Below are 13,469 nucleotides of genomic sequence, written 5' to 3'. Positions count from 1 at the left end.
AAAAAGGTAGAGTTTATATGGACAGATGAACATTTTCAATGAGATGATGCACAGCTTTTATAACATCTGTAAAACTACAGCATAAGCCAGTGTGTGTCAATGAAGATATACATCATAACTGCAGGCAATGTGGCATTAACATCTAATATTAAAAGGTTTATAAAATAGATTGTAAAACTGTGAACAAAAATAGTGCATTGTCATTAAATACTGAATGTTATTTTTTGTGGTGAGTTTGATGGGATTTGTTTTTGGATTTAAATAAGTTTCACATAGAGCATATTGATTTTACAATCAGCATATTGCTTGTCCCAGTATATAGTTTGAATCTGAATATTGCTTTCAATATTCATGCAGCATAGCATGCTCATATAACAGTCAACAATCCATTAAGTGGTTAGATACTATTACTGCAACATTGTCTTTTTTTGATTGTAACTGAATCTAATAAAATAATGTCAAGTTGTAGTCAAGTCTAACAGTGTAAATCACATTCTCATATTGTGTTGTAGATTCCAGAGTAGGCATATTCAGCCTTATCAGGCTTTAAGATAAAGAAAGACATTCTGTGCTTATAAAGATAAAGGGTTGTTCCACTCATTTTCGTCCTTAGTCTCCATATGAATCTTTGCTTGTTGCAGGTGTCTGTATTTGCCCTTTTGATCTTTGTGTCCTTGCAGACTCTTGGCGTAACGTGACCTCCAGTCTCTTTCAAATGCAGCCTTGATATGATCCAGGATTGTCACTCCGCTGTCATGAGGACTATCGTTCATCCTGACCACCAGCCCAACTCCTGCATTCAAGGCAAAGTCACTTCCAACCCAGTCATGGTTACCTGTGGACAGACAGCAAACATTAGACATTGTGTCTCCAGGTGTTATCTGATGCTTGTGTGTCCAAATGACTATTTCATTTTAAAGAAGTAGTTCCACATTTGGAAAACTTTGCTTCACTGCTTTGTGAAGGTCTCTGAGGGTTACATGAGAAGACTGATGCTATTCATTTGTGTCTGTTAAATATGAAGCTATAGTCAGAAGGTTAGCATAGCTTAGCAGTAATTAAATATGTTACTAATATTTCAGGACATGTATTCATTGATCTGTAGTGGGATACGTTTTAAAAGTAACCCTTTATACAGTGGATGTACAGTATTTGACGTATGCCGTATTTTACCAGATGTTATAGCAACTTGCAACTAGCTAGCAAGGCCAGCAGGAAGCACACTTATTTTGAACAAATTACATATTTGTCTGCTTTTGAACATTACTGGAAACATTTGCAATAATGTAAGCACACAACTCAACAAAATATATATCAGGTGTCTGGCATTTTAGACGTTTTAACGCAGCAATGTTACATATTATTAGCATCATGATTTGGACGTTTACTTGACCAGGAAAAGCGACTTCTTGCAGTCTCTGCTGTTTTGCCTAGCAAACCTCATGGTAATGACAAGACTTGCAGTACCCCTTAACCGTTGCAAACTGTATGACAGCTCTAAGCTAGCTGGCAACAGAGGAATCAACTGTGTGTCCATGTGTGTCTGCTTGTTAGCAAGCCTCTGACTGAAAGAACTCTCCACAGACTCCACTTATTTCTGCTATATCCCTCCAGTCTCTCTCCTCTGTCCCCTCATGTTTCTACATTCGTGAAGCAGATTCATAAAGCCCTAGGAGCTACTTGTCCACCTGTTTTCTGTCTTTGTGCTAAGCTAAAGCTAACTAATTGTTGCTTCATACTCAGTTTTATCTTCTTGTCTTAGGTCTTGACAAGAAAGAGAATAAACCTATTTCTCCAAACGACCACTACATCTACTATTTTTGTAATGTTTTAAAATAGCACTCAGTATAAAATCAAGAAGTTCTCAAACTTTGACAATGTAAATGTGGAAAAAACTGACATAAAAAAACCTTTTACAAACATATTACACATTTCTTACCAATGTAGAGAGCATTGTCGGTCACCATGTACTTGTTGTGGTTGAGTCCATGTTGAGAATCATCCTTTTGATCCTTGTGACTGAAAAACCTCTGCAAAAAATAATTTAATAAAATCAGCATGTAAAGATACTGCACCCATTCTTAATTTAATATTTGCATTATGAATCAAAGATAAAGCCCAGCTGTTCACTCTGAACTGCAGAACATATTTGAAAGATTATGTTAACTCACGTACCACCTCTAATGAACAGTTGTGTAGCTGCATGCAGAGCGACTTGAGGGAGGTGACAAAGTTAAAGGTGAGGGGGTGAGTCTTCTTCCAGAAGCTTATCAGCAGGCGAACTCTGATTCCTCTCAGCACCACCGCCTCTCTGATCATCTCATCAATAGGTGACCAGTATCTATTGATGCAACCATTGCAATGAGATACTGGTTTACAATTTAAGCAGGGGCTCTTGAAGTTTTGATAACTGAGTGCAAATGAAGAGAGTCAGCATATTGAAGGCCACACAGGAAACCCATCACTTTGTCAAAGGGTTTGTGATTGGTCTGATCATGGTGTGCAACATAAACTACTTGAGGGACGAATTAACTTGTTTACAGATAAGATAGGTAACTTTATATATCCTTGAAGTCTCAGTTGATCATTCCTGAACCATATGGCATTTTGACAGACATTTCAATGAGCTAATTTCTCCAAAACTCTGCAACTGGCACCAAAACAATCTAGATGGATAGAAAACACTACAGGTAAGAGGAACAATATGTATTTTTAATTTTGGGATGAATTGTCCCTTTGAATGTTGGCTATTGTAGGGGCCACTGTTGACCTGCGGGCCACGGCATCGTGTGTTTGTCAGATTGAAGTTACTTAAAAATTTACTATAATTTTTCAGTCATTTTGATAAAAACCTGTTTTGATATACCTTGTGACTGAGGTTCCTCTGAAGCTCCTGGTCACCAGAGGGAGGTAGTCCGTCACGGATATGAAGATAAATGTCTTTGCACTCTGGATGACTTGATAGATGGCATCTACATCTCTGGTGCGATCTTTAGTGCAGAAGAGTTCAGGAGAGGTCTGCAGAAAGGACGGATATATCACTCAGACAAGTTTGCCCCTGAAATTATTTTTAAAAAAGATTACAAAATAGAAGAAGTAAAAAGTGGACAAAAATATGATTTAGATGACTTTTAATAGCTGGTTTGCGTTAGTTCAATGAAGAAAATTTGACATCTTTTAATTTGTACCCGACTGAAAGGTAACACTGATAAGAACAACATAATAAGGGTTTATGATTTTCCAAAATGTCTGATAGAGTAAAGTGCAAAAAACCAACAAGGCACATTTTTACAAAAATGTTTTAATAATGGAAGACGTGAGGCACAAGAGCAGGTCGGAGCTGCCAGCAGAATGTGACAGCGTGGTTCCATTAGTCCCTATGGGATGATAAATGTCCTAAATGCAACTGATAAGCGTCTTGTCGCTTGGAGGGTAACAAGATTCATTACTGTCAAATTAGGCTGAGGTACTGATATATTCAGACTCAAGATGCTCCTCAGCGTGATATTAACATGATTAATCACCCCCTATCTGTGTCTGTTATTAGTTGGTAATGAAACTTTAAATACATCGAGTCCAAAGTCCGGAAATTGCCGCCTTAAGAGGAATATAAACCAGTCTGAGAATTTATTACAGACACAGCTTGTGCACTTTGTATTGAGTCAGTTACGTGTTAACATGCTGTAAATACTGCAACACAACAAAGCCGTTCCTCACAGACACATAAGCAGTGGCCTGGGTGGCGTTGAGTTGCAGCTCCAGGGCGTCATGCCTCCCGTAAAGGGCTGTAACTCTCTTCGACCAGATGGAGGGGATGTAGTCCCTCTCATGAAGCTGCCAGTAAAACGAGAAGACTCTGTGGAGGTCCAGAGCCAGACAGCTGCAGTTATACACCACCACCCCCAGTTCTTTCCTCTGTGGGGTGTCAGAAGAGAAGCACACAAGAAGAGGTGATGCAGCAGAAAAGTTGCAGTGTAAGTGGAGGTGTGTGCACTGGATAAACATACTTAAGTAGTGTGAGGAGAGGAAGTTAGATAAAAGGCCAAAAATAATGCTGATTTTACAAGTAGAGTGAAAGTAGTGACAAGAGAATTTGATAATCTAATAATTAGAATTTTAAGGTCAGATTTCTTTTTCTTTTCTTTTTTTTGAGAGAAGATTTAGAGCAACTACAGCCATGCTAGCAGCTCTGTTAGGAGAAATGCTATTCCTAACTTCAACATGCTAACATGCTCATAAAGACAACGGTAACATACTGTTTATCACATTTAACATGATTATCAGGTGTAATCAGCCCCCTTGTTAACAAATTGACCAAAATCCACCAAATCATGTGTTAGTCACGACCCAGACAAATTTGAAATATAAGGTATATAAAATGTTGTGAATGGGCTTGTAGAGCTTATACAGCGTTCTGGGACACACGGCTCCAGTGCATGATCGAGCCATATTTCAGGTCCGCCCAAAAAATTCTGAACACAGAAATCATGCAGTTTAACAGTCGATCTAACTCCAGAATTCAGTACTACATAGTCCTCAGTCTTTTTGCATGTTTTCAGCAAAAAGACAGTGCAGGAGAGGCTGTTTAGTTGAGTATGTTAATCTAGTCTTTGATTCTTTATCAAGTTATAATTTGTGACCCCAACCATTGCTCTTAAACATCAGTAGCCCAACTGTGTTGTGTATTGACAAATCTATTATTATTATTATTATTATTATTATTATTATTTTTATTATTATTATTAATATCCACAATCTATCTATCCATGGTGCTGAAGTAGCAGACAAATTTATGATCGCAACTATGTCCCTTCTGTCAGCTTCATCTTGGACATATAATATTCTGTAAACTTGGTGTGTGTGTGTGTGTGTGTGTGTGTGTCACATGTGTTGATTCACTTTTTGTGGGTGAATGAAATTTACAGGGTCCATCCCCCCTGTGAAAAATTAACAAATTGCTTAATGGGTCCAGAAATATTTACTAAGTATATGTATATGGTGAACATGGTAAACATACATTCTAGCTGGTTGTATAAACATGTTACCATTTGCTAACTAGCACTAAACAGCTGTGGCTGATGAGAACGTCACTAGTTCTGCAGGTTTTCAGTCTGAAACCAAAATTTTGGACCCGAGTATGGATCGCCAGTTCAAGTATCAACCTCATGGTGGCTCTAGAGGGGATAATCGAAGCCAATAGGATTCATCCTCTAGGCAGAACACTTCATTAGGCCTGCATTGCAATACAATGCAATTCAGTACAACAATTCTACCACAATGTCTAACTTTACACAGTTTATAATGTTCAGTTTTTATTGCTGCTGTCAGAAATGTATAAATTAAATTATTTACATGCCTATTACTGAAATAAGTTCATGTTGCACTGGACTACATTATACTGAGACGTGTTTCTAATGTTTTTTCTCCCCAATTTACTATTAAAAACACCTCTTAATGTAATGTAGTCCAGTCCAACAGCACCACCACTAAATGTGACCTCAATGCCAAAACAAATTAATCAACTCCTCCGTAACAGTGTAAAAAACATTAAAGGCATCTTAAAAATAGATTTTATGGCAGAGCAGTTGTATTGGATTGCATTATATTGTACATGTGTACCTAATAAAGTGGCCACAGAGTAAATGTACCATATTTAATGGTGATCCAAAGTCATAGGTGGACGGTGCCAAAAATAAAAAGTGAACAAGAGACTAGCAGCTTTCTAAATATATTGTTGCCTAGTCATTAATCACACGGCAGAGGGTTGTTCCGTGTTTATTCAATTTCGGTGGGCGATCCAGACAGAAACACACAGTGTCTGTGTGATGAATCTCAGACAGATTCCGCCTTTTCCTTTTTTTTGTCTCTCTTCTCTCCTGGTCCTCTGTCATTCACTCTGTGCCGTATGAATGTGTGTCCATGCCTTCCTTCCCTCTGGCTCTTTAGTTAATTACACTGAACAGTAGTTTTACCTCCAGCCAGCACTGAAGCATGGAAAGTGCCAGGTAATCACTTCCAGCAGTAGTATGCTAATGCTCCCTGGTTCTTCCTCTGTTGTGAATTACATACTAAATCCAAAGTGAAATGCTACTTTTCCTTCTGGCCCGCCTCAGACAGCAATCTTAAATCATCCCTGATGCCCATTAAGAGTTGCAGGAGTAACTGCATAAAGAGGTACAGGTGTACAGTGGAGCTAATCCAGACCCTGTGTTATGTTTTTAAGTCCCTGTGGGGTGCCAAGGTTATCATTTAATTAAATGTGCGTATGTCCAGCTTTTATTTCTGAGAGATCAAAAGCGACTGAAGGTATTTTGAGGCCAAAAATAAACTGCAGAGCTGACCACGCCTGACTGCAGTGGCTCATTTATCCTCTGTTGTGATTTGACTCTGCACACTCATGTTGTTGATGTTTGCCGTTACCTTGGAGAGTGACCTCCAATCCATATCGGCGCTCCCGATGTAAATGTGCCTCCGATCCACTATCCAGAATGAGGAATGTAGTCCTCCTCTGGTAAGAGCTGTCATATTAACAAAATGAACCTCTGCATCTAGACATTGTGAGACACGGAGACAGACAGAGAGGAGTGGTAGTGTGAGAAATTTGAAAGAATGAGGCGGAGAGAACTGTGGAAATCTACCAGTTTGGCCCTGGACTGTCTGATGGACATGTGGGCAAAACAGGTAGCCTGAGAGGCAAAGGCTTTGAATGGAAACCTGTCAGGTATATTTGCACATTCATGATTTTTTGACCTTCATTTGTGAAGTTCGGCTGACATGAAGGTTGCATGATGCGTGCTGTGTGGAGCTGCTGGATGTGGCTGCATGGTGTGAATGAGCCTACATCTGTTTTCCTTGAGACGCAGCAGTGATTCTGTATGTGATATGTATAATATCATGCTGCTGGCCAAACACAGGCCAGGAGTAGAGCTGGGCAGTATGGATTAAATCAGTCTATTGTGACAAGATTGTAGGGATGACTATTGATGCTTTCACAAAATGTTAACAAGATTCTTGATAAGTAATCATCAGTAATGTCAGGGCTCAGCAATAGGGATTGCCCACTTGCCCTGGAAAAATAAAATGCCAAGTTCGGGTCATAAATCTAGCGACTCACTTGCTTGATCAGACAATAAAGAAATAGAATTAAACACTGTGTTTATATCGGAGGTGATGATGGAAGTAGCAAAGGATTACGCCCTCTTGCTTCCTTCTTGTCTCTTCTGAGAGTTGCACATGTGCAATACCAGTGAAATAAATAAAGATGGGTGACTGGTCTACACTTCCTCCCACTGTACAAAAATGAAGCCAAACTATCCCGGATATGAGTGCTGCAGTCTTGCGCTGGTGACATCATTTGGAAGTGAAGTCTGCGAAGTAGTTGATCAGCGTTGGAGCAGCATTTCCCACCCACACAGCTGGCTGACTCAATCACAAGCAGAGCTCAGCTGTCAATCATGATGTGAAACCCAACTAATTAAACCAAAGTTTAGAGTGATCTGAACTACCTAAAACAACAGACTCCATCTTTGGGAAAAACTGATTTGATGTGTGCTTTGATTTCTTTAGTTTGGCCAATGTCCCATTGGCTAACATGGAGGGGGCAGAAATTGTGACCTATATGGCACCTAGCCACCAGGGGGCAACAGAGATGTTAGGGCCTCACTTTTGTGGAGCTGTCATGTCATTCATCTTTGTCAGTGAGCAGTACAAATTGACACTTGTGAGAAAATGGTGGTGGGAGATGACAGTTTATGAACTAAAGCACAACTGAGCATTTCAGTTATTCTAGGAAAAAAAGAGTATGGTTGTGTGGTGTTAGAGGATGTGGGCGAAACCCCAATGATGTATAGGGCCATTTTGTTTTTTGCAAGGAATGCGAGAAAACAAGGTCGTTTTTCAAAGACATATCAAGTTTATGAAAAACGCTGCTGCATAACAAGGCAAACAGCTTCTTGCTTGCATGGCAGCTGCTCCACCAGGGCCTTGGTGGTGCTTGTGCAACAGTATTATTGATAGATCACTTTACTGTGATGCAGCCTTCAAAACCAGGAAAATACAAGACTTATCGTGATATAATGATATCCAAAATCTAAGACAATATCTACTCTCATATCATGATTAGGGCTGCAACTATCAATTATCTTATCTAACTATTTATCTTATTATCTAACTGGTTGATTATTTTTTCGATTAATTGATCAACACTTGTTCTCATAGTTGTTCTATAAAATGTAAGAAAATTAAAAACTTTTCCAGAATCCAAGATGATGTCCTCAGATGTCTTGTTTTGTCTGCAACCCAAAGATATTCCATTTACTGTAATGAAGGAGTAAAAAAAACTAAAAATATTAACATTTAAGACGCTAAAATCAAAATATTTGGCCTTTTTTCTTAAAAAAAATGACTCAAACCAATTAGTTGATTATCAAAATAGTTTGCAATTATTTTGATAATTGATTAATAATCAATTAATCATTGCAGCTCTAATCACAACACTGATATAATATTGATTCATTGCCCAGGCCTAGTTAGAAGCTATAAATCTTCATTCAGCGGGATGACAAATTGCTTTTATAAAATGAAAATATGACAACCACTCACTGTGCGCTGCCAAGGTCTTCAGTTCAGCAGAGTTAGTCAGACTGCTGGCAATCTTCAGTTTAACCCCACGAGATTTCAGGCTGAGCAGTCTCTGGAACAAAAGCTGACCCTGAGGAAGAGAGTGATGTTCTGTATTACTCTAGCTGAGCATCTGAGCAGCGTTTCCGGATGTCTCTGAAAAGGGCAATACTTACATCTCAGCAGGACGAACCTCATTAAAACACTCCATGCACATTTACTTGAAAATAATTGCATTCCCTCTTACAGAACACCTGGGAAATGCCGTCGGTTCATGCTCTGCGGGAATGTACAGGGATATAACCAGACAGTCTGCCGTGACTTTGTACCTGTTTGGCAGTACTTGGCGTTGTTTCCTGGTCCCAGGGGTTCAACGCCCAGACAGGTGACACCACCTCGACTGAGTGCTTTGCCTGGTCCAGCAGTGTGTGAAAGCCAGCAGAGAGAGGGAGGTGGGGTCTGCCGTCCATGGGGAGGGAGAGGTCGTCTGGAATATTCTCCACAAGCTCAATGCTGAAAGTAACACACGGGTTTCTTAAAGGATAACTCAACAATTTTACATTAAAGTCTGTTTACACGTCTTTAGGAGTGCTGCCGCATATGTGAAGAGCGTTGTAGAAAGCCTTCTGTGGTTTGCTGAATCTGATAAATATCCTCAAGTGATGTCACATGAGGCAGCACATAAAAAAATAAAACAAAGGTAAGGGTGAAGACAGAGAAGTGTTTTTTATGGTTTAGCACTGGACCTCTGTAGCCTGCTTGTCTCTACTTGAGGCTAATAGCTCGACTAAATTAGCTGTTAGTAGAATAACACACCCGAGTCTCCAGTCTTTCAGCAGTTGAGTTGCATTGTGGGTAATGAAAAGACCCAATTTTGACAGGGAAGAAGAATGTGCGGAATAAAAACAACTATTGATTTTGATCAATTTTCTTTTAAATGTCCATTTCAAATCTATCAATGGTATAGGAGTGCAATGCTAAATTAGCGGAGTAGCCTACTCTTTTAAGTATGTGCAGAAATAATGAACTACACCTGTGGGTCTAACCTGTAGGTTGGTGGTTAGATTCTCAGCTCATCGTGTCCACAGGTCGGAGAGCCTTGGACACTGAACCCTAAGTTGCTCCTGATAGACATACCAGCTCCGTTGCCTTCGGTGTGTGATTGTGTGAATGAGAGACCAATTGAGTCCTGCCTCTTTTTACTTTGTGCTCCAATAACAGTTGAGCAAGCTTGATATCTGCCACAGCCACGATCAACTTCTTACTTAATTGTTTCCTGACTTGGATACATTATGTGCTCGACTTTTCTGCATTTTCCCATAGGCCACCATTATAAAAGAAAAAAAGAATCTCTAAAACTATTGGCAGAATACCTTGAACTGCAAACAAGGTGAATTATGAGTCTAGTTTTTGTAAACATTTCCTGGAGAGACAAAGCTTAGGACCAAGGAAGAACCCATGGGCGGGGCCAGTGGGAAAAACTACAGCGTATATCCAGTGAGCTGCAAACCTTTTTTTTTTTCCTTGCCTTGTTATGTTATCATGTCACACTTGCAGAACATCTTACCCGCAGTCTCTGCTACAGTTTTCCTCTGTGATACCATCCTCATCGTCCCCCCAGATGTCGACTGACGAAAAGATCAGCGCCACCAGCACAGCACAGCAGCAGAGGAGAGCAAAGATGGCAATGCACTTCTGCTGGGTCTGGAAGACAAGTTACACACACATACGAACACACACATACACGCACTGAGCAGCACTGTCTTCCTCTGTTGTTATACAGCAGGTTAACAACTTGCAGTAAAGACATGGCTGTTAGTTTTGGGTGGTGTACAAATGGGAAATAAATACCCTCAAATGCTAATGTCCTCAGTCAATACATTGATTAGAGCTGATGATTCATGATCAATACAACACAACAACTCTATGTCTTCTTTTGACAGTAGAAACCATTGATTTGACAACCATGCTGCAGGGGAATAAACCCCTTCCACCCCACCAGCTTAACAAATCTCACTTTATGCCACAGAGCAGAGGACAAGTGAAGTGGAACGCTCTCCGGCTGAAGGCAAATTGATACACACTGAAGCCCAACTATAAGGAATATTGGAATGGAAAGCTCTGGTTTATGCTTTTCTGTATACTGCCTGCTTTGTTGTTCAAGTGAATCCCAGCAGAACGAGATTTTATGACCTCTGTGCCAGGATGGATATGCCCGATGTTGCATTTATGACAAGCGATATTAAAGGCTGTATTATTGTGCATGTATGTGTGCGCAGTATATGGTACATCCTGGCTGTAATAAGGTTGGAGTGACAGCTGGTGTGGTCAGAGGTTATGATGCAGCAGCCTTATTGTTGATCGAGCCCGAGGAGTCTTGATTTCCACTGTTTTAAAAGTGCAGTTTGGCACTTCTGTTGTGCTTACGACTACAGATTTTCACCATCTCATTCCCTGCCCTGTTTGTCGGTTTTGTGAGCTGTCATCACGTCACATTACGCATTCTCTTTTGTTGTCTTCGACCAGTCCCATGAATTGGATCCTACTGAGTCTAACGATGACTCTGAGCTACGACTTTTATGAAATTTGACCATTAAACAAAAGCAAAACAATATTCAGCACTGAGTCACAGAAAGGATGGGGGTCGGAGGATGTTTGTCAACCTCACCTCCCACTTGTCTCTACACTGTCTGTCTCAGGCAACGAGGCTGAAACACTGGTGCCAGCCAGATGCACCTTACAGCCCTGTGCCGTCCACTGAGACCGCTGAGCTCTTCATCACTTTTAACAGAGTCGAGGACCGTGCTCGACTCGTGGATGTGTACAATGCTGCAAGGAAATAAAGCCTCATGATACAGAACAAGCCTGACAGAGTGAGACAGGTCAGTCGACAGCTGCAGTAAGATGCAATGTTTCCGTCACTTCCAAATAATACACAATGGGTTTCTACAGCTGAGTTTTGAGATAAATAATCGATTATTAAATTATTTGACTGAAACAAGATCAGTTGGAAAAAAATACGTTATGATTGCCTTTTATGAATCAAAAATGCACAACATGAGCTGGTTCCAGTTTATGAAAGGTGTGAATTTTGGGAAACTGGGATGACAATTTTTTCACAATTTTCTGACATTTTATAGACTAAATTATGAGTTGAAAATCAACTGGCAAGAATTTTGAAAAAGAATAGAATCGTCTCAGTGAGATATCAAACAAAAATGACAGACAGCTGGTTCAAACCTCTCATATGTAAAAGTAAATGGCATGTTTTTGAGTTATATAATGTCTTTAAGATAAAACAGGCAATCAGTCATTTTTTTCACTATTTTGTGACACTGTATGATCTACAAAATTAATTGGAAATTATTTTCATTATCAATAGAATATATCAATTAAAAATGATAAACATTAACTGCTTTGAACTTTTCTTATTTAAGATTTTTTTTTCTGTTTTATGCAAAAGTGAATTGAATATCTTTGGATTCTGTAATGTTTGTGGACAAAAAATCAATTTAGTTTCATTTAACAGAAATTAACTGAGAATAATTTGGCAATAAATAAAATGCTCTGAGTCATCTATCAATCAAAAATGACAAACAGTAGCTTGAATTTGGATTTTGTAGTGTTTTATTGGCAATATATAGACGCTTCCTTGTGTGCTGGGAAACTGGGATGTTAATTTTTTCACTATTTCCAACATTTTATAGACTATGTCATTAATTGAAAATTAATTGCCAACGATTGTTATAATTATTAGAATTGTCTGAGTAATCTATCAATAATAAATGACAAATATTTAGGATTTAGGATTTTATAGTATCCCCATTAGCTGATGTAGAGCATCAGACACTCTTCCTGGTGTCCACACACACAAACATTAATTGGTTCGAGCTCATCATATGTCAGGATCTTCTTTTTATCCCATTTACAAAGAGGTAAATTAAATGTCCTTGGGTTCTGAAATCTTTTTGGATAAAACAAGCAATTTGATGACCTTCCATTGGGCTCTGGGAAATGGGAATGATCATTTTATCACTGTTTTCTGTTATTTTTTAGACTAAATCATTGTTTAAAAATTAATTGGATATACTTTTGATAACCAGTAGAATCATGTAACAAGCAAAATGCCAAATATTAGTTGGTTCCAGCTTCTCAAATGGGTAGATTTTCTTCTTTTCTCTCCTTTATATATTTGCAAATTGAATATCAGGCAATTTGTAGTTGTTCCCTTAGGCTCTGGGAAATTGTGAGGGACAGTTTCCTGACATTTTACAGATTTAACTCAATTCAGCACAAAAAAACCTAAATTAGCTGATAATAGAATTGATAACTGTGTTTATTATACACACCTGTATTTTCACTGGATAATTGAAGAACACACTGAATGAATTTAAAGCTTCATAATCATTGAATGAATAATGTAATGGGAGACAGCCAGAAAAGCCAAAGGCAAACATGCAGTAAAATCCCTCCAACAGACAAAATGAGAATTTTAGAATGAGAAGAACATATTAAACAGATGCAGAGTGAAACAGGCTGAGCTGAGGGCTGTTAACGTCACCTTTAAGGGCTCCTGTGTGGTCGGTCCCGCCATGAGAGCAGCACTCCTTCAAACTTCTCTGACAGGTGGGAAACAGCAGCTCAGTCACACATCTCTGTCTGTCTGTCTCTCTGTCTTCATCACCCACCCCTCAGCCTGTCCCTCTCTGATGTCCTCACTGTTGGACACTGCCTTCATCCTGCTGCTTCCTCACTCTCCTGGAAGGTGTGTGTGCGTGCACCTCAGCTCCTGGTCCGTCCCACGTCCTGACATGGTCCCTGCAGCCTCTGACTGTGTGTGTGTGTGGGTG

At 39.4% G+C, this 13,469-nt stretch overlaps 1 protein-coding gene across 2 annotated transcripts; it reads right to left on the bottom strand.

Annotated features, from left to right (window-relative positions):
• Nucleotides 1-13,469, bottom strand: pld5 (phospholipase D family member 5). 2 transcript variants are annotated; one of them, XM_084713898.1, is made up of 10 exons: nucleotides 13,181-13,469; nucleotides 10,187-10,323; nucleotides 8,949-9,132; nucleotides 8,602-8,710; nucleotides 6,421-6,548; nucleotides 3,718-3,915; nucleotides 2,867-3,018; nucleotides 2,176-2,341; nucleotides 1,940-2,030; nucleotides 1-835 (listed from the first exon to the last, which is right to left on the bottom strand). In XM_084713898.1, the coding sequence occupies exons 1-10, from the start codon at nucleotides 13,211-13,213 to the stop codon at nucleotides 573-575; spliced, it is 1,461 nt and encodes a 486-aa protein (XP_084570024.1). In that variant the 5' UTR covers nucleotides 13,214-13,469; the 3' UTR covers nucleotides 1-572. The 2 variants fall into 2 exon arrangements, with proteins under 2 accessions (XP_084570024.1, XP_084570032.1); XM_084713906.1 differs by lacking the exon at nucleotides 3,718-3,915.

The sequence above is a fragment of the Lutjanus erythropterus genome, chromosome 3 (assembly GCF_056507025.1).
Source record: "Lutjanus erythropterus isolate fLutEry1 chromosome 3, fLutEry1.hap2, whole genome shotgun sequence".
Classification (NCBI taxonomy): domain Eukaryota; kingdom Metazoa; phylum Chordata; class Actinopteri; order Lutjaniformes; family Lutjanidae; genus Lutjanus; species Lutjanus erythropterus.
The sequence above is the reverse complement of the archived record's forward strand: the minus strand, read 5'-3'. Positions and strand labels throughout refer to the sequence as shown.

Excerpts from the sequence above, each read along its gene's own strand:
- pld5 (XM_084713898.1), bottom strand. The coding sequence starts at position 13,213 with ATGGCGGGACCGACCACACAGGAGCCCTTAAAG. Across the intron at positions 6,549-8,601 it reads GAAGACCTTGGCAGCGCACA|ATGCAGAGGTTCATTTTGTT; the intron begins GTGAGTGGTTGT and ends CACAATGTCTAG. Across the intron at positions 2,342-2,866 it reads AGAGGAACCTCAGTCACAAG|ATACTGGTCACCTATTGATG; the intron begins GTATATCAAAAC and ends TTGCATCAATAG.